Consider the following 22,120-nt stretch of genomic DNA (forward strand, 5'->3'; position numbering starts at 1 on the left):
CCACCGCCAGGAAAACTGTGCGAGGATTTTTCCTGATTGGATGGCATACAATTAATGGGTGTAGAACAAAAGTCCAGTCAACCGTTAATTTGTTACACGGTTCCAGTTGTAATATGCAAATCATCATAAGCTAATTTCTATAATAATACACCCAGTTGATGGCAATCACCTTTCTCAATGAATTTCACTCGAATAACAAAAAATCTTGAACTTGTCCAAGATCCGAGCTACGTTCGCTGATAATAAAGCAGCCCATGAGGTCAAACGAACATCTTAATCATCCCGTATTTTCGCTTGTTCTTGTCTATGGAAAATAAAAAACAAAAATCACTCCGAGACAATGCCCCGAAAACCTACATAGACATTAGGGTGGTTCAGAATATTGATTTTGCTCCACGAAGCTAAATCGATTCTAAATCAGGTCCCGATCATTCTCCAGCATTTTGAGTTTATTTGGATGCGAACCCATACTGCACTGACTATTTGAAGTGTTTATAGGAAAAGTAAACTTGTTGTTCTCAACGTCCAAGCCCTTCGCCATAATGGTTTAAGCTACAACTTTGCTGGAGACCACTTTTTGATTAGACACTTATGCCTTAGTAGCCTGGATATTATTAATTTATTTGATATTTGATAAGGCTCAACCGAATTACCTTTACAGAGCCGACGATTCTTGTTCACTATACAATACATCTTAAAACTATAACACAATAAATATTTTACCTTTCGCTATCCAATAAGCCTCCTCCACCAAAACGGGAGCCGCTTCCAGTAGTTTCATTGTATGCCAGATTCGCCAACGGGAGTCAGAGCGCTTCCATTGCAGCAATAGACGCAAAACGTGGTCAGCACTCACACACTCATCACGAAACGGTTGCTTTCCAAAGTCGACGACGCATCGACTGAAAGAACTGCTGAAGAAGAACAATGAAGAAGACCACACAATTGTTGCTGCCGAGTAAACAGACGATCGCGTGACACACATTGAGAGTGGTCTGCTTCTGTCGACAGACGAGTGAACACTGAGTAGCCTGGATATGTTTGCCCTATTATTGGTGCCAAGCACACCAATATTACCTGCTGAGCAGTTTATAGAGCATGCGATAAGAAAGTCATCCTCCTAATTAATCATTAACTAAATATCCTGACGATCAATTGAAATGCGGGCGCCACCATACTTGTAGCTGGGGAAATTTCACAATAGTACAGATAGAAAACTTTTCCAGGCGAAGGGCTAGAAGGATGAGAACTAAAAGTTCAATTATTTTCCATATAAACTTCAAAGGGTCTGTGCAGTATGAGCTCCCATCCAAATGCGCTCAAAATTTGGGAGAATGATCAGGACCTGATTTGAAACCGGTTGAGCTTGGTGGAGCAAAATCGATATTTTGAACCACCCTATTAGACATAGTAGTCCGGAGCGTGAGTATTTTTCGAATTTAGTTCATTAATCTGGTTCATGACACACATGGCGATGCGAGAAATCATAATCAAATTCCCGGCGAGGCGTTGCAATTCTAGTAGGAAATGGGAGATATTACGTTACGTTAGGTCCATCACGTATCAAATTATGCACCGGATGTTTTCTATCAATGCAAAATGTTTTTTCCTTCTTCGGTAGATTAGAACCAGTCAGGTGCAATGGAAAGATTTGGACTAGGGCTTATCGCCACCAGCCACGGCAGAGCAGAGCTTTCCGGACGACGACGTCGTACGCATCAGGATTTCGGAGGCATCGCCCTGGTTCAATATGAAACACGGTTGTCGCACTCTAAGGTTGTCTGAGAGCTGTACGACGGGCGATAGAAAAAGCAAAAGACAATTTATTTTGCGACATTTTTTGTATTTTTTATTCCTTTCACAAGATTTTCGGAATGTTTAGATTTTCGCTTTCACTGGTTTGCATCTGACTACTAGTAACTGCTAGCTTCACATAGACTTACTGGTTTGTGTGTGTGTGTGTTTTGTTTTTGTTTGTGGTAAATGAACCACCTTTGTTGGTTTTGAATTTATGTGATGTTTTTTTATTTGTGAGAGCAATAAAATGCAACGTTGCTAACAGATTTTGATTTGCTTATGCATGGTTCTAAGAAAAAAAAAACAATGAGCAAATTTTAGGTGTGCTTACGATTTCACTATCAGAGTACATCGCTAAACAGGGCTTCTCCGTATCTACCATAACTTTTGACAAATTCACCGACTAACTCCCTTAAAACAAATAAGTGGCTGAACTAAACCAGCTTCCATATACCCGAGAGATTTTCATTTGTATTTCCTATCAATTAAAAATAGACGCTATATCGGAACGAACCTAATAACATATACCCATATCAGGAAGTAAATACGTCAACAAATTGCGTACAATCCGTAAAGTATTATCAACCGTTTGTAAATATAGTATAGAAAAGTCTTTCGAGCGCGAAACCCTACCCTCTTGTGGTTTAGTGTAGTGTTTCGCCATTTGTGTTTCTCTTCTACAAGTCGCTAATAAAATAGGTAATAAATATGCTTAAACCAATCTATAACAAGTACACAAATGAATTTAAGTATTCGTAAGAATTATTTTGGCAGTTTGATGTGTGTAAATTTGACACAACTTGTTAGTTTCGTTCTCTGTCTTGCACTGACAATAATTCACTTGGGAGTTATTTGATAATTTTTGCTTTGCTGCCGATTTGGTTCCATTGAAACTGAGAAGATAAAAGACCCGCGGCAATGCTACTAATTAGTTTGTAATAATCTCTTTTAGTACTAGGTTGTAATGTTCGATAATTTCGTTTCGAGGGAAATTTCAAGAGGCTCCCAGATTACATTAGAAAACAATTATACCATTTTTACATGTTAGGCATGTTTGCGAAAAATGCGAAATGAAACTGACTACGCTATCGAGGCGACCAAAAGTGGTATAGTTACCCTAAATCCTCTTATATAGCAGTGAAAAGCCTGCCAGTAAATATCCCACTTTGATACCACCGCGCTACGCGGAAAGTATACCTCCCAGGAGATTATGTTTCATCTTTCTGCACTAAAAACGAAACTAACTGAGAGAGTGAGTCACTTTTACTCCGTTGTGAGTCACTTTTACTCATTCGTATGAAGATATTTCGAAAAAACGTAGGTCACTCAGCGCATGAGTAACCCATGCTTTTTTGAAATTTCTCCATCCGGATGAGTAAAAGTGACTCACTCTCTGACGAAGGTTCGTTTTCAGTGCACAAACAGACACTATAAGCCTTCAGACCAGGCTTGAAATCCCTCGAAACGGACGTTATCAACGTTGTTGTTGCTGCTGCTGTAGTTGTTTGAATCTTCCTTCTGCATACGCACCTAGGTTGAGCAAAATCATTCGCAAAGAGAAACAGTAGCAACAAGCGAGTCTACGCGGCCAGCACATTCCTCATTGCCAACTGTCCGCAGTGGGGGAAAAGATGAAAATGTTTTCCCTTTATTGCTGCTGCGGGCTCACACTGTTCCCGTTTCCCTTTGCTCAGTAAAATTAGATTTAGCAACTATTTTTCTTATTCTTTTTAAAGATATGACTTCCTTCGTTCAGCCCCCTTCCCGCATTCTTATTTCTAAAATGAAGTACACATTTTAAGGAACACGAAACAGAATGTAACTCGTTGGCTTTGTTGGCGAGGGAGAGAAACGGTGAGCGAAAGTTTTTTTTGCGAAGAAATTATAATAAATAACTTTCCTAAGGGAATATTCAACCTTCCTCACCATTATTCTCATCAGTTCCAGCCCAGAAGTGTTAGCTTTCCTTATCTCGAGTACCCCACCGAAAAGGGAAAACAGAAAACAATTCAATCTTCCTACTTTTGTATAACATAACCTATAGGTAAGTGGCATATCCATGAGCCAGCCTACGCCTTGGTCGTGGCCGTGGACTGTATCGTCGAGGAAGATTTGCTACTGATTTCCACCCCGGAAGAGGCGGAAGCTTTCGATGATCGACCCGTCAGCGGCGTTGTGCTGTTTTGGTCAGCGGTAGCTGAGACGCTGTTCTTCAACGCTTCCACATCGACTCCGTCCACGTTCTGGGGATTCTTGTAGTTGGTCGAGAAGAACGACAGGGCCTTCATCAGTTGGTAGCTTTTCGACACCGGTAAGTTGGAGTCGTACAGGCCCTTGCTGTTCTTGCAGTCGACGTAGAACCACCAGTTGCACTTGAGGATCGTCTGGTCGAACAGGGTGCTCTCCGGGCAGAGGAACGACTTCATGATCAACCCGTCATCAGTAAGGGCACACACGTGGAAGACCTGGAGGACAAAAACGGGAAGAAAATTGAAAATTAGATCGATTTTACAAAGCAAACAAATAGAGCGTTTCCACGCCAAATAATATAGTTTGAAAAGCAGTGAGTATCTAAGAGGCTGTTGTGGACAGCTGTTTAGAGATTTTTGGTCTCGCTTCTTCTATTCAACAGTCCATATACAATTCGAAAAATTTGTATGAACGGTGGGTGCTCAAACCCTTCTTCCCGCTCCCTAAACTGTCCATATGGACAGCTCCTTATTTCTACCATTCCATGATGCCAATAGGCTCTATTGAGCTTAACAAACAAATAAAGATTATCAGGAAATGCTTCAAAACTACTTTGAGCCTGTAGACATTTGAAATTAGAATTGTTTGGAAAGTATTTAATATCTTATTGAAGCCATTCGATTTTGTGCATGTTTTCAGAAGGCAATTCACGTACTCACAATGTAAATTATAACATTGTTCAACACATTATTGATCTATACAATTTCAAGATCTTGACTCCACAATAGTTTGAAGAGCATCAAATATCTCATTATATGAGAGGAATGTTGTCAAACGGCTTCCGTAAACTTTCTAGACTCATAAAGATTTCCAGGAAATTGTTCAAGATGCCATTTAGCCTGTCAATCTTCAAAATCATACCTCCAGAATACTTTGAAGAGCATTAAATATCTTATTGAAGCCATCCGATGATGTGTATGTTGACAGAAGGCTCACTTGAACTTTACGAACTCATAACGGCTCTTACCACAATGTTCAGGACTTGATTGAGCCTCTAGATCTTCAAGATCTTAACTCCAGAATATTTTGAAGAGCATTAAATATCTTTTTGAAACCATTCGCATGCTGACATGAACTTCCCGCACTAAAAAGAAAAAAATTCAGGACATTGTTCAACACTTCATTGAGTCTGTAGATCTTCAAGAGTACTTTTGAGAGCATAAAATATCTTATTGATATCATTCCATGACTGGCTATCTTGAACTTCTTGGACTCATATTGATTTTCAGGACATTGACCTATATAACCTCATGATCTTAGCTCCAGAATGGTTTGGCGGGCATTGAGTATCTTCTTGCAACCATTTTAAGGCGCGCTTGTCATCGTATTTGGGCTACAAAATGGTGAGTTGACAACCTGGAAGGAGCGGCATACCTAGCCCCTCACAAGTTCCTACTTCACGCCTCCCCGAGTCATATGATAACAAAAGACTACCAGCTGAAACATGGACACAGCTGGGTGGCGTAGCCTGGGCAATGTTGCCAGTCTGGCAATGGCAAAGTAAAGAGGTGCGACGCGAACACTGGCGCGGTAATCATAGTACGGTGATAGAGGAAATGCTTCACCAAACCCGAGCGTCTGCTGATGATCACCGTCCTAGTGCCAGAGTGGGACTCTAAACAGAGCTGTCCCCCGGCGAGACAGGGGGTTGGGGCAGGCCCAACAAGCCGCCCTGGAGAAAAAAAACATAAAGTTGCAAATACTGAAGAAAGAAATACGGATCGGAAAAATCGGCACAGAAACTCGGAACATGGAACTGCAAATCGATCGGCTTCCCGGGCTGCGATAGGTTAATCTATGACGAACTTCAACCACGCAACTTCGAAGTCGTAGCACTGCAGGAACTTTGCTGGACGGGACAAAATGTATGGAAAAGCGGGCATCGAGCGGCTACTTTCTACCAGAGCTGTGGCACTACCAACGAGCTGGGAACGGGCTTTGTAGTGCTAGGTAAGATGCGCCAACGCGTGCAAGTTGAGGATTAAGGTACGTTTCTTCAACTACAGCGTCATCAACGTGCACTGCTCACACGAAGGGAGACCCGACGACGAGAAAGAAGCGTTCTGAACGCTCAGGTAGGTCGGGCCAAACAGCCTGCATGCCGTATCGAATGACAACGGCCAACGATGCGTGAACTTTGCAGCCTCTCGGAGTATGGTAGTTCGAAGTACCGTTTTCCCCCGCAAGGATATCCACAAAGCCACCTGGAGATCACCTGACCAACACACAGAAAACCAAATCGATCACGTTCTAATCGACGGGAAATTCTTCTCCGACATTATCAACGTCCGCACGTACCGCAGTGCACATAGATTGGGATCACTACCTAGTTGCAGTATGCATGCGCTCAAAACTCTCAACGGTACATAACACCCGTGGAAGTCGAACACCACGACCCAACATTGAGCCACTACGGGACGCCGGAGTTGCCTAGGACTACGCGCAGCAGCTGGAAGTTGCACTAGCCACGGAAGAGCAGCTTGGTGCAGCTTGGCGCAGCTTCTTTTGAAGATGGCTGGAGGGACAGCCGTTCCGCCATAGGTAGTACTGCTGTAGCGGCACTAGGTACTGCAATCCTGGAACGAAGAAATGACTGGTTTGACAGCGAATGCAAACTGTTAGTAGAGGAGAAGAATGCAGCACGGGCGAGAATGCTGCAACACCGCACGAGATTGAATGTGAAGCGATACAGACAAGCGCGGAACAGACAAAACTCGGTTTTCCGAAGGAAGAAGCGTCAGCAGGAAGACCGAGATCGCGAGGCGATGGAAAATCTGTACCGCGTAAACGACACACGGAAGTTCTACGAGAAGCTAAATAGTTCGCGCAAAGGCTAAGTGCCGCAAGCCGATATGTGCAAGGACTTGGACGGTAACCTTCTCACGAACGAGAGTGAGGTGATTGAGATATGGAAGCAGTACTATGACGAGCACCTCAACGGTGAAGCAGCAGAAAACGAAGGTGGCACGGCAACAAACCTTGGAGCACGCGCAGAGGACGACAGGCTACCGGCCCCTGATCTTCAAGAAATTGAGGAGAAGATCGGTCGGCTGAAGAACAACAAAGCAACTGGCGTAGACCAACTACCAAGTGAGATATTAAAATACGGTGGTGAAGCACTGGCTAGAGCGCTGCACTGGGTAATTGCCAAGATTTGGGAGGAGGAGATATTACCGGAGGAGTGGATGGAAGGTGTCGTATGCCCAATCTACAAAAAGGGCGACAAGTTGGATTGCTGCAACTACCGCGCGATCACACTGCCTACAAGGTACTCTCCCGAATTCTATGGCGCCGCCTGTCACCATTTGCAAGAGAGATCGTGGGGCAATACCAGGCGGGATTCATGGGTGCCCGCGCTACCACGGACCAAATTTTCGCGATTCGGCGGCTTCTGTAGAAATGCCGTGAATACAATGTACCCACACATCATTTGTTCATCGATTTCAAATCCGCATACGACACAATCGATCGAGATCAGCTATGACAGATTATGCACGAGTACGGATTTCCGGATAAACTGACACGATTAGTCAAGGCGACGATGGATCGAGTGATGTGCGTTGTTCAAGTATCGGGGACGGTCTCGAGTCCCTTTGAATCTCGAAGGGGGTTACGGCAAGATTATGGACTTTCGTGTCTGCTATTCAACATCGCGTTAGAAGGTGTGATCAGAAGAGCTGGGATAGACACGAGTGGCACGATCTTCAGCTTCTTGGCTTCGCCGATGACATTGACATCATGGCACGGAACTTTGAGACGATGACGGAAACGTACATCAGAGGCTGAAGCTAGGCGGATTGGACTTGCCATCAACGCCTCAAAGATAAAATACATGAAAGGAAGAGGTTCTAGGGAAGACAATGTTAGCCTCCCACCCCGAATTCAGATTGACGGTGACGAAATCGAGGTGGTCGATGAGTTCGTGTATTGGGGCTCACTGGTGACCGCCGAAAATGATACCAGCAGAGAAATTCAAAGACGCATTATGGCAGGGAATCGTGAATTCCGGAGGACGCTCCGGTTGAATAAAATTCCCAGTCGCACGAAGTTGACTGTCTACGGCCACGAGATCTGCACTATGTTCGTGGAGGACCAACACGCCCTTAATGTTTTCGAACGGAAGGTGTTGCGTACCATCTACGGTGGAGTGCAGATAGATGACGGAACGTGGAGGAGGCGAATGAACCACGAATTGCACCAGCTGCTGGGAGAGCCATCCAGCGTCCACATTGCAAAAATTGGGCGACTACGGTGGACTGGGCACGTCGTAAGAATGCCGCACGACGACCCAGTGAAAATGGTTCTAGAAAGCGACCCAACAGGAACAAGAAGAAGAGGCGCGCAGCGGGCAAGGTGGATCGACCAAGTAGAAGGTGACCTGCGAACCCTTCGCAGACTACGAGGCTGGCGAACTGTGGCCATGGAGTAGCGTGGAGACGACTTCTTCGGACAGCAGAGGACAACAAGGCCTTAGCCTGATTGGAATGGAATGAAATTGTCATCGTATAGCTTTTTAGGGCTCTGATGATGTGTTGAATACGTCGGAAACGTGCGTATCAAACCACAATGAGTCAACAGGACATCAAGATCTTAACTCCATGACATTTTGGAGAACCTAGAATACCTCAGGATCGAAAAAAAGAAGTTTAATGATAAATTTAGACACATACTAACACAAAACATACCAAACAGTACCAAATGAACAAGAACACAGTTTTGGCCATCTCCTTGTATGGAGATTCTGCATAGTGCACTGCGCAGAGCCGCAATTTCACTTCTAATTTAATGTTTACCCTTCTTACAAAGCAGGGTATACATTCCGCATGGAAAACCCAGTTTCGTTCCTAGGTCCAGAGGGCTAAATGGTATATACTAAGTGCAAGCCTGATTTTATTTTCACTTGAAAAAAAAACTAATCAAATTAAAGGGTGTTACGATCAAAATTTGGTCAAACAAGAATGCGTGTAAATTGATTAAATGTATCATAATAAATTTTTCTACCACTGATAGACCAAATCCAAATTGCCGTTTAACTACAGCCACCACGTCCAGTTTGTTCGCCGTAGAACGCCAGTTTGCCTTAAACTGCTTCTCGCTTCCAACAGTTTTTTGGGTCTTCTTCAGGTTCCGCTTGACGGCGGCCCAATATTTTTCAATTGGGTGGAGCTCTGACGTGTTGGAAGGGTTCTTGTCCTTGGGCAGCATACCACTCCATGGCCTTTTTTCCGTAATAGAAGGATGCCAAATCCGGCCGAAACAGCACGGAACAATTGTGTTGCTTCAGGAAAGGCAGCTGACGTTTTTTCAGACACTCGTTCACGTAAATTTCCTGTTTGACGGTCCGGATTACAATGAAAATGTCGCTTTTCATGCCACAGGTACAGATAGCATGCCAAACCAGGTATTTCTTAGCAAACTTTGACAGTTTCAAATGCTTGAAAATATTTACCACCTTTCCCCTTCCGGTTGCCATATAAAACTCCTGCCCAGGAAGCTGTTTGAAGTGCGAGTAGCCCGGATTTTAGCAATGCGCGTGCAAAATTTTGATAACTGAAGAGCAAATGTCAAAATCAAAATAGAGGCATCATTCTGCACGCCGAACCCACAAAATGAGGGGTGTTCAGGTTTTTAAAAGATCGATACAAAAAAAAATGTGTCAAGTTTAAGTCGTCCAAATTTTGATCGTCACACCCTTTAATATTCATACCCCAAGAAATCAAAGTGCCTTAATGTGGAAATCTTGTGAAATTGGCGTACTTGTTTAGGTTGACGAAAGCCATACCTGCCTGCTAAAAATGTTGCACCCATGTTGGAAATAGCACCCATAGATTATATATTACGTAAAATTGTTAAGTGATCACTTGTGATTGGTGTACTATTGTGTGGCAAGCAAGTTTCAACCCTAAGATATCTTCGACCGGGCCAGGCCTCCATCATGATTTACGTCACTTTAGGCCTACGACCAAACCAAATCAATTAAGAATCAAGCATACGCAATGATCATATCCCGGTGCAATTATTCCAACCAGCTGAAAGATTGCAAAGAGATTTCAATTTCCCGTTATTTGATAAATCATTTCAACCTGAGGCTGCATTTTGCCGATCCAAAATCAGCCATTCCTTGATTGAAGCATACCGGAAATGCCTGTTGATTGCTAAACTGGGCCGGATGTTGAAATTGATGCGAGACTAATCGAAAAACAGGCCACCGTTGATCCAATTTGGGATGTGTGTTGCGACGCATCGTGCTTACTAGACAGAACAACAAGCGGTGCGTTGCTATAGGTCCCAACTATCCAAAAGATACGTAGGATGCCACGATCCTTCAGCCAGAAATGGTTTCATCGAAATATTTACATGATTGCATTTTAAATCAGGGTGGTTCTGAAAAACATATACGATTAACGTTCAAGAATCTTGCAGAACGGTTATAAAGTTTTTCAACAAGTGAGCTTGGTACATTGCTTTCAAATCAGTAAATTAATAAACAAATTTAATTAATTTAATGAGATTTCAAAAAAATACAGAAAACAACCACTCTCACGACAAACATCAACCGTTTCACCAACGAATAAACCACCAGCAGCGTACGTAATCAATGCGTACTCCAGATGCAATATTTTCACAACTGAGTGGCTTTTCTATTGAATGGATTCTAGGTTAGGTACGTTCGGATCCCGGTCCTATAGTTGCAATATTCGTTACCCATAAACCTACTGCGAAACACGTGGTCCGATCGGTTGATGGTTGTTAGCAAAATGTTTGAACAACAGCAGCCCTGCATCATCGTCGTCGTCCCTCGGTCTGCAAAGTTGCCGTTCGCTCGGCCGTGGATGGCTGCTTTATTAGAATGGAACCCGCCCATAACCCATCTCGCACTTCCGCTCCACCTCGATTCCGATGGTGTGGTTTTCCCCATTTTCGGGGTTGATGTTTACAGCTTTCCTCCAAACTGAATGTTGAACTGTTTTGGCTGAACGATGATGTGTCAGCAATATCATCCACCGATATCCCGGAGCGATGTGGTGATGTGCGCGCACCATTGCCCTTTCGTCAGGATTCGAATGCAGTTTAGGAATTTCATAATGCCTTTGTTTTGGGGTGGCGAAAAACTCCGAACCCCTCGTCGTTCGGTGAGTTCAGTTTAATGAATGCTCGCCATCAGAACCGTCCTTGCGTGTGCCTTGCGGATTTGAACTACGAACTGAAATTGGAACATGCAGGTTTGCTAGTTTGGTTATACGCAAAGACCGTTGGTGTGCTTCCCAGAAAAAAAAATCCATGTAAGCCATAGGACCTTTTATGTGGACCGTAGTTGAGCATTTCCACGTCAACTGACGAATCGATCGGACACGACCTTCTGCGATTTTCAAATGTATCGTAGCTATTAGGAGTACACATGGCTATGATCACAATGTACTACGTATGTATGGCTAAAGATCACGTGTAATCCTCGTCTATCGGCATAAAAGGGTGATCAAACTTTTGTTTGCCTGTGGGCATTTGAAAAAACGCACTTTTGCTACTATTTATGACACTTAATTTTACAGCACTATTTAAATAAAACAACTGCTTAATGTTATCAACAGTTTACTCTAGGAGTTCAAGAAACATATTCTAGTAACCATTTTCCTGTATATTCAAGATATTTGCATCAATAAGCATTTTTAAATTTTGGCCCAATGTCACCCCGTCTTACGGTATGTAGAAGTTATGCTATCTCCTACGGATTTATATTTTTATAGCGGATAGCCTTATTCGCTGCTTGCTCGTTCTCTTCCTCAGACCAGCAATTTTTCTTTTATAGATGTAAAGTGTTCATTAACCGAAATTTGGCCTAATGACGTTTGGCGTAAAGACCGTCAACAGTCCTACTCATCTGTCCTCTACTGTTTATTTTGATCAATCACAACGGTACGACGAAGGTGCTTGCTAACATCTACAGAAAAGGAATACTTTGATCATCAGGCTAAACAATATCTACCAAACCAAATCAAATCAAAACCATTAGCCGTGGTTTTTGTTTGACCATAATGACTTTCGACCAACCAGAAGAAGGTCATCGCGAACCGAAGTGCAAACACACAAGTAAAGTTAATTTGATGCACATGATTAATTATCTAGATCTAACGTCATTATAAACCAAAAAGGTTATCCAATCTGGGGGCAATGTGTATTAAGTATTTAATCCAATCGAAACCGTCACTACGTTTTGTGCCCGTAAATTCCCGTGGGTCGTAGAGTTCTCTGCATATCTCTTAAGTAAATGTTTGACTAGCATTCCTTTTCTATCCCCACCAGTTCCTAGGACTTGGCCAGGGAAATTATTGACTATTGTAGAAATATATAGTCTTGAACTCGTACCACCTACGATGCTATGTTACGCTACTAATCAAATCGAAACCACTTACCATACAACCCAAGTCTTCGTCGCCGTACAGTCCGGGGAAGTGCTTCTGCTCGCCACAGTTGAACGTCGTGTACGGCAGATCGACTTTGGAGGTGAAGTTGTCGTCAAAGTTCTTATCGTACCCGACCGGATAGTACTCTTTGGGTGCGTTCATAACCTATAAAATGCAATTGGTCCCGATCAAGAGAACTTAAAATCAACCCCTATTAGACTCACCTTGTGCCCATTATGCGTCGGATACCGTCGTGGACGTGGTGTAGTCGTGGTGGTTGTCGTGGTAGTGGTAGTTGATTTGGCGTGCTGTGCAGCGATGATCTGAGCCTGGACGATTGCGGACTGCTGTTTCTGGTACTGCTGTTGGGCTAGGAGTTCCTGTTTACGTACTCGGATGGCCTCCTTGATGACTTCGACGCTAACATTCGCTGCAGCAGCCAGTTCTTCGACGGTATGGCCCATCAGGTCAACTCCATCGACGACGGTCGTTCCTTTGGTGACGTCGCTGCGCGATGGGACCGTCATGATGGAGTTCTTGATCGTGGGTTCGGACAGTTTATTGTCGACTTGAATGACTGGTCCGGTTGAGATACGGGATACGGACTCGGGCATTGCGTGGAAGGCAGGTACCTTCTGGACGTGGATGTTGTTATCCTTGTACACTATGTGCTGATTGGGGGCACCGGCAGCGGTAATTCGGGATGGGCGATGGAAGGAAGAGGTTTGGTTCATGAGCTGGTTCTGGAAGGAAAGATCAGGAGTTTGAGGAGTTTTGAGGGAGAAACTTTTCTGCATCATGGTGGGATCGTATCTCACCGGTTCGGGGTTCTTTCTCGGGAGGGGTTTGAAGGCGGGAACGCCCAGGGGAAGGGATGTTGCTTTGGTCATTAAGGCCGTGGCTGGTGAGACGTAGAGGGGTGTTCCGGTGGTTGGTCTCTGGGGCCCAACGAAGTTGCTGGTCGGTGATGCCAGTTTGAGCATTGGTTGAACGGTTATCGCCTTTGGACGACTCTGTTGGAAGTTTAGTGGTGGAGCGAAGGATGCCTGAAACGATAGATAATATGGGAAGGATGTTATTAAAGTGTTCAGAATCTTCTGCTGAAATAGGGTTGACGATTTAATCCGAGAGACGGGGATTTTAACATCACTTTTTAAGGAAGGAATTTAATAGCATCAATTATTGAATATACTCTTAGATAATTTAATTTACTGCCACTGAAATTAAGAAATTTAATTCCCGGTTTTCGCGGTTGTCCATCACAGTTTTCCTGGTTTCATATAAATAGCTACATTCGGTCTAATCACTTTGATAAAAAATTAATTTTTGGATCGACCTTCTTCGATTTGTATTAAACTTTGCGTAATTGTTTGTTATGGGTAATGTTTATATTTTTTCTAAAACTCGGCCATTTAGGGTTTGTTAAATTTTCTAAATAGCGTCTTTTTTTTTAATTTTTGTAGCACGGTAATGGCATTTCTGATCAAAATGAGGTCTGAGACAAAGTTGTAGAGCAAAATAATTTCATATTTATTTTAAGTTAAAGAAATGTTTCAAACCAAACTCAAAATATCCCCACCGATTTTTTAAAATTTGTTTTCAAAAAAGCTAATGAAAAATGCAAAATTGATGGGATGTTTGAAACCATGGACAATTAAAAATTGACAAAAATCGTTGAACATGAACTCAACTACTCTTGATTGTTTATTTTAGTACAATTTTAGTAAAAATGTGAATCATAACCAGAAACAAACAATTACGCAAAGATTCATGCACATCGGAGAAGGTCGAGTTTTATGATTCATCATTTGGCGTGGAACTGCTCTCAACGTAAACAATTCCAGGAGTTTAAACGCACATATTTGTTTAAGCGTTAACAAATATTTTATGTTGTGTAAAACGACAACTTAAGTGTCACAAACGATGTTCAGGCATGTCAATCCATTGTAAAAGAACACCTTTACAATAACACCTTTTTACACGGTTTTTTTTTTAAACAACACGTTTTTTTTTTAATAACGCTGTTAAAGAACCAAACATTCTAAGTGTTTCCTGAGGAATGAACTTAGCCAAAAAACAAACTTGGAAGTGTACTTCTAGTGGGATTACCGGAAATATATTATGAATATATTTTCGGACTTCCGGTTTGTGAAAAACTGTCGAATATCCTACAATATGGGTATTTTCTAAACGGGGACGACACGTAGAAACCGGAAATCGGTGATTCGCGCCATTTTGGAATCCAAGATGGCGACTTTCGGTTTGTGAAAAACTTTCAAATAGCCAACAATATTAATATCTTCGGAACGAGGACCACGTGTAGAGCCCGAAAATCGAATATTAACGTCATTTTGGAAACCAAAATGGCGCTTCCAGTTTGTGAACAACTGTAGAATACGCTACATTATGTGTATTTTTGAAACGGGGACGTAGTGTAGGGTATGGAAATCGATTATTGACACCATTTTGAAATCAAGATGGCGTCTTCCGGTTTGTGAAAAACTGTAAAACAATATGAATATCTTCGGAACGAGAATGACGTGTAGAGGCCGAAAATCGAAGATTAACGTCATTTTGGAAACCAAAATGGCGACTTCCAGTTTGTGAAAAACTGTCGAATACCCTACATTATGTGTATTTTTAAAACGGGGACGTCGCGTAGGGGATGGAAATCGATTATTGACACCATTTTGAAATCAAGATGGCGACTTTCGGTTTGTGAAAAAAACTATCAAATACCTTACATTATAGGTATTTTCTAAATGGACACGACGTATAGAGGCCAGAAATCGATTATTGACGCCATTTTGGAATCCAAAATGGCAATTTCCGGTTTATGAAAGTGCCAAATATATGATAAATTTTTCAATAATGTTTATCTATATACAGTACTTTCCCGTTTTTGTCAGCGCCATCTGAAATTTTAGGCTGACAAAAACGGAAAGCAGACAAATCAATATTTTAACCATCAAAATGATTTTGAAATCAAGTTTGACCATTCTTTATCTACTATTAATGGAATTACTAATATCTGTTTACTATTCTTACAAAAAAGGGTACACCAAACGTCTCGAAAAGTTTGTTGAGCCTGTTGAGTACTGCTCGGTTTCCTTAAATTCCGCTTGGTTTTCAGCGCTGCAACCAAGGCTGAACCTCCATATCTCAGTGTCAAAGTAAATATACTAGCCAGGAGCCATCTCTTGCTACTGCTTGGTCCAGAGATGTTCGGTATGATTCTGGCTACCACATTGATGACCTTCGCTGCCTTCTCGTAGGCGTATTCTACGTGGCTATTGAAGCCAAACGGTCGTCGACCATCACTCCCAGGCATTTCAACAGGCACTTCTAGTTTACTGTGTGCTCCCCAACGGTAATTTTTGACCGCTGCAGCGCTTTAAAGTTACCGATCAATACCACCTCGCTTTTGTTGTGGGCTATCTGCAGCTTCGCTTCATGCATTAGGTTTCCAATCATGTCGACCGCCTCGGTCGCCAAAATTTCCATCTATTCCAGCGTCTTGCCCGTAAGACGACGTCGTCCGCAAAGCCAACTATCTCAAATCGTTTGGGTAGCTTCAGCGTTAGACCGTTTTAAATCACGTTCCAGAGCGTTGGACCCAGGATGGAGCCTTGTGGAATTCTCACCGTGATTCTAATCGATCTCTGTCCCATATTTGGCTCGTAGATCAGAACCCGGTTCAGGAAGTAGCGTCGGCCTCACAGCTGGTGCTGTTGAACGCATTCTTGACGTCGATCGTTATCTCAGCGTAATATCGATCTCCTCTCCACTTCTGTTTTGACACCTTCTCGGCTCTCTCGACAACTGTCCGAAGTGTATCCACTTTTGCTCTTCCATTTCGAAATCCGAACTGCCTCTCCGACAATCTTTGCTCACTTTCCGTGCATTTATTCAGCCTGTTTAGGATGATCCTATCCAAGAGTTTTCCGATTGTATCTAGCAGGCACTGCTACGAGTTACTTGTTGGTGACTTCGTCGTTATCTCCCTCTCCGTCTCCGTACGATGTAGGTTGCCAGATCGTTGGATCGTGATTCGAGAAAAGTCCTTCCACGATGACTTTCAGGTTAACTTAGCAAATTTCAGCGGGCATGACTTGACATATGATCTTCGTCATCACGACGCAGTGTGCGTCGTTGGCAGCAGCGTCTCAACCCAGCTCCAGTTGACAGTTTGACTTGCTCTGCTTTATCTCTCGTTGATGTGCTCGGAACATTCCTCTACGTTCCTCTCTGTCTGCTTCTGTTCTTGCTCTCTGAACACGTCTTCTGGCTCTGAGACAACTAGCGCGGACGGTGCTAATTGCCTCGTTGCAGCAGTAAGCTGGAGGCCGTCTGTTATTTAGCTCCAGTTTCCTCGGCATGGTCGTGTCACATGCTCTCCCTAACGATTCTGTCAACTCGTCTTCCACTTCAGGTCGCAAGTTCTCGTCCTCTGTACTGCCACAGGATTCCGTTGTCCGATGCCATATCAGATTGCCTGATGGTCACTATTGGTATTCACACACTCTCCAATTCATGTTTTTCACCTGCGACGGACTGCATCTTTAGCGTTGTTATGATATACTTCGTAGATTGGATACTAGCGACACCCATCCGGCCACGCCCATCTTTACCATAACTAGGGATAGGGAAGGAAATGTTGATGTAGTACTTACTTACCAAGAGGCCACCGACTTAGCGACACCCTCATAAGTGCTACGGAGTTGGAGGGTTGGGTAGGGTATTCGGTTAAGACCAAAAGGCAACCAAAAGTATATATTTTTTATTTAATTTCTCGATAGCCGGCTATCGAAAGAACATATTCATTTTGTTTAGTGATCATGAATTTTAAGAGTCATGATGGAGAGCTTGGGATTAAACCCATGATTTTTTGCTCAGTAAGCAAAATCGATCCCTCCAGGGTCATCGAGCATCTCATAATCCACAGCGCTTTGCGTCAAAGTACGAATATATGGATGAACTATCTATTATTGAATAACTGTTATTTACGATAATTACATGAAAGAGATAAAATATAAACTACAAACAAAACGTGACTACTAAAATCTTAAAAAGATATTCTCACAAATATATTTCACGCAACCAGGAATTTTAAAACCATTAGACGCTATAATGATACTCTGCACATGTTATACACAAGAAGAGGCCAAAAAGCAAGCGTCCGACACACAAAACCCGCCAAATCCACTTGCAGTCACAATCAACGATTCTACGAATCGCGAGCGCTCACGAATCATAAAACCGCCGACTGCGGCACTCTGAAATCGAAATTGACAGGCTCTATGCGTCAAACACCCGCCCTCCAATCTCCTTCCGCATCCAACAATACAAATCTCCATTACAACATCTAACGAATTTAAAACTCCGAATATCACTCACCTATAGCAAGTGAGTGGAAGCAACCCTGCATGCAACCATTCTTCATGATACACTTTTTCTGCCTATCTTTCTATTGGGCCTGTGGACATGCGTTAGCTTCGAAACTTCTAACCAAACTGGGAAAATTTTCAGATCACAAAAAAAAAAACAGTCCGCATAAAGTGACGTCGAGAATGGATTCCCGGCCATCTCTGCGAAAAGTGCTGGTGGTGCTTTTATTGAACAGCCTAATTTCCAGCTTCGCCAGAGCTTCCAGCAGAATGTGCCCTCTTGCGTTGGTACATCTGTTTCCCCACTCCCCACTGCCTAAGCATTGAAGTCTCCTCCAGTCCGCATAAAGTGACGTCGAGAATGGATTCCCGGCCATCTCTGCGAAAAGTGCTGGTGGTGCTTTTATTGAACAGCCTAATTTCCAGCTTCGCCAGAGCTTCCAGCAGAATGTGCCCTCTTGCGTTGGTACCTACATCTGTTTCCCCACTCCCCACTGCCTAAGCATTGAAGTCTCCTCCGATGACTACCGGTCTTCGTCCGATCAGCTATTCGGAAAGTCCAAGCAGTGTCTCGTGGAACTGCTCCATCGTCCATCGGGTGCGTTAATTTTGGTGATCACGAAACCTTCTTTTTGAATGGGGTATCTGCCCATAACTTGTATTGCAGCCATCCCAGCTCTATACGCAACCTAGTTACCTTTATCGGGAGGGACTCGATACAGTTGTGCAGTGTCGCAATAATTAAGGTTTATTTGAGTTACCTCTGTTATTGTTGCGACAAAACAATTAAGTGTGAATTGGAGCAAAATGCTTGCGAATTCATGCTTAAAACCAAAAAGTTCAGCAAAATCTTCAGGCTGACAAAATCGGGAAAAAAAGCTGACAAAATCGGGGGTAGACAAAATCGGGAAAGCACTGTATATATATTATAAAACATAGTTGCGTACGTCATAACTCAAGAACGGATCGTCCGATTTGAACTGTCTTTTCTTTGATGTGTTCGTCTCCGCGCAAGGGAAAATTTTAAAGCGAGAAATTATGGAATATTCTAAAAGAAAAATGGAACATTTGGGAAAATTAGTATCTCTCTCTCTCTCCTTTGATTTGTTTTCCGTCGAGCTTGTTTTCCGTGTTGAACTTTGGTAATTACACCAGTCGAAACATTATATGGACTTCATCCAAGTTGTTCTGCATATTTTGCTCGATCGAAGTCTCTGGTATGGGAAATATTAAATAATGTGAGAATTTTTTACAATCAAATGAATATTTTACTTCTGTTTCCCATATATTTTCCAATACTAAATTTGAAATTCTCCTGCGAATCCAGATCCCAACGAAATTAATACAAATTGGCACTCGAAAGAGAAGTAATGAGTAGTGATGGATGTGATCCGCCATACAAACTTAACCCTCCCTAATGCTTATCCAACAACAGTTCATTGTCAGGGATGAATCCTTGGTCGTAAGAAACTACGATTAATTTCCTAGTGCAGTTACTACTCTCTCATTACAATTCCTCCTACGGCAAACTTCCATCGCTTTGGTCTATGTGATTACCGAACACCATTTATGTTATCAAAAGTCCATCCACTTTATCCAAGGAATGAAACTGTGCAGACCAACATGACCGAACCGCTCCTCAAAGTGAATTGACTTCTTCGCAGTATTTCATTGACTTAGTTCCGCTTCAAACCGAAACAACCACCAAATCCATATTGAAAAGTTTCTGACAGATGCTAGGAAAGAAAAAAGAGCCAAAACTTAACCACTCACCACCGAAAGTCATAAGAAAAATTCCACCCCATACCCATAAGCAGAATTCTGCCAAGCACTACATCACCGAGGATTCGAAAAGTTTTCTTTTCTCGAAACACACATAAAACAATTCTCCGTTGAAGTGTACAACCGCTTTCATTCTTTATTTGCTTTGTTTCTCCGCCCGACGCCAGGAAGAGCCAAAGGATGGCCAAGTCACTGCCAACTCAGAAGCTGCGAATGGGAATGCTGAAAACACAGACAAGAATTTTGCACTCCCACTATGCTTCGCTTGCATAATACAGGGTTGCTCCTCGCCTGCCAACCCCCGTGTACTGTCGTGATCGTCGGCTATAAATCGCACGGATTATGCTCCATGATTTAAGGATTCTGCACCATTCCGACCCTCATCGGTCCCATCATCCTATAAAAGGTTTTATTGTTCAACAATTTGGACTGCACAAGCCGTACCTCTCTTACTCAGCATCGTCTTAGCTCAGCCGGCAGAAATCGGAAAAGTAAAAAACCAGCACAAAGACAGAGCAGTAGTAAAAACAATACAAGCAGCAATTTCCTCCCGAGTGGAAATGAATTAAAGACAAACAATTGAATAAACATGATGCAGCTCTTTTTCCGCTTTTTCCCTGTGGCGCATAGTATCGTGGAAAGCAACAGAACGAGCAAAGGGAGCGCATTTATTGATCCTAAGTCATGCCGTCATTCGCCAGTGGCACTACTCTATATTGTCACAGCCAAAGCAGCGGAAAACCCGGAAGGATGTTCTTATCGTCACATTCCGAGCATTTAATCGAGCCTCGTTTGTTCGCTTGAAATGTGCGAAACGAGGGGTACTTTAAAGCAATATTGCTGTCGTGCCGTGCGAGTTTATGATGCATTAAAGCACAAAACGACCACTTTGATCCTGACTCAGAGACGTTCAGTTGGTACACCCGTGTGCAATCTAATGGGCTGATATGGTTCCATCCCTGACTACAACCCTGCCGTCGGCACACAGCTTCTTACTGATGAAGAGCAAAACGAGCTGGATGTCAATGCACTGATGGCAGGTGACTGAGCTGACTGGCTGCGTTTGCCACAGATTAGAATTTGCTTCGGGGTGTTTGTCTGCGCGCTATGCACCCTGGAATGTATCAGTTCGCCGGGCAGGGTATGCAAAAGCGGTAGACATGGCGAGAAGTCAAGAATGCACTTTTCTTGTTCGGATAATTGACAACGAATAGCACGTTTGACTTTGTCGATGTTGCTCTACAAGTGGGAGGTCGTTAACGGGTGTCGCACAGATAAGGAGGTTGTCCTTTTCATCTTCGAGGTTAAATTTGTGAAAAGGCTCCTTTGCTCCTTTGGAAGCAGCTGATGTCAACTGCTTTTGAATTGGATATTTTAAGACTTAGTAATTCCGACTGTGGCGGTGGTGGCGATGGTGCTGTCAAGGAGGTTTTATGTTTAAGAAATATCTTTTGTGCACCTGAAGTTGTTGTGATTCCCGTTAAGTTTCTTTGATGGAATTTAAGTTAATTTTTAATTGGGACCTAAAATAATTTAACAAAGTTGAGCTGTTCCACGCCAACTGACGAATTGATTTAATTGTGTACTATTGCAGATTTTTCCCTTTCACTGCAAGACTGATAAGCTCGTTTAACCGAATCTAAATAAAGGGTGTCCCACATCAAATTGCACCACGGAAAAGAACGCTGTAGAAAATTACCTAGTTGACCGATCCTTTTCAAACTTTCAGACAATAAAATATATGCCATTAGTAAGCTTTTGGCATATTTATTTCATTCATCTTCAATACCATAACCGTACGCTCGCACCTTACGCTTAACTTCACTCATTAGGTTCTGTACAACATCTGGCTGCAGCTTCGTCTGTACGAAAACCCACTTTTTTCTTCATGTCTTCCTCAGATTTAACCTCCTTGGGATGCCCAGAATTTTTTTCGATGGGCCTTAGTTTCGGTGCGATGGGGGGGTTCATGTCCTTGGGTACGAAAGTGACCCCGTTGGCTTCGTACCACTCCAGGACAACATTTCAATTGTGGCACGAAGCTAGATCCGGCTAGAAGATCGTAGGGCCCTCGTGTTGCTTCAATAGAGGAAGCAGACGCTACTGTAGACACTCCTTGATGTAGATCTCCCCTTTACAGTCCCGGTAGTCACGAACGGTGCTCTCCGTTTGCCACATGAGCAGATCGCTTGCCAAATTATGTATTTCTTGGCAAGCTTTGAAATTGTCTGCTTCCTTACTTCCTCCCGAACATCAAACTTGTGCTGGGCGGTGAAGAACAGTAGCTCCAGAAGCTGCCGGAAATTTGTCTTGACGTAAGTTTCATCATCCATCACAATGAGGCTTCGTCAGCATCTGGGTGTACAGTTTCCGGGCCTGTGACTTTCCCACCGTATTTTGCCGATCGTCACGATTTGGAGCCTTATGCACTTTGTACGTATGCAGTCCCTCCCGGTCCTTGGCTCTCTGAACGAAAGACTTGGCCAGATTCAACTTTTTGGC

The 22,120-nt window shown here is 43.1% G+C and overlaps 1 protein-coding gene across 7 annotated transcripts in view; it reads right to left on the minus strand.

The window, feature by feature from the left end:
• Positions 1-2,025: 2,025 nt before the first annotated feature.
• Positions 2,026-22,120, minus strand: part of mtg (mind the gap) — a 239,022-nt gene continuing 218,927 nt past the window's right edge. For 6 of the 7 annotated variants that reach the window (XM_065220052.1, XM_065220045.1, XM_065220046.1 and 3 more), the window contains 3 exons: positions 12,674-13,495; positions 12,459-12,614; positions 2,026-4,262 (listed from right to left, as the gene is read on the minus strand). In XM_065220052.1, coding sequence (XP_065076124.1) covers positions 3,867-4,262; positions 12,459-12,614; positions 12,674-13,495 — 1,374 coding nt within the window. In that variant the 3' untranslated portion in view covers positions 2,026-3,866. The remainder of the gene's footprint in view (positions 4,263-12,458; positions 12,615-12,673; positions 13,496-22,120) is intronic. The other variant, XM_065220051.1, reaches the window with a different exon arrangement.

This window comes from Ochlerotatus camptorhynchus, unplaced genomic scaffold (genome assembly GCF_037179485.1).
Source record: "Ochlerotatus camptorhynchus isolate MF236.1 unplaced genomic scaffold, CSIRO-AGI_Acam_v1.1 ptg000114l, whole genome shotgun sequence".
Classification (NCBI taxonomy): domain Eukaryota; kingdom Metazoa; phylum Arthropoda; class Insecta; order Diptera; family Culicidae; genus Ochlerotatus; species Ochlerotatus camptorhynchus.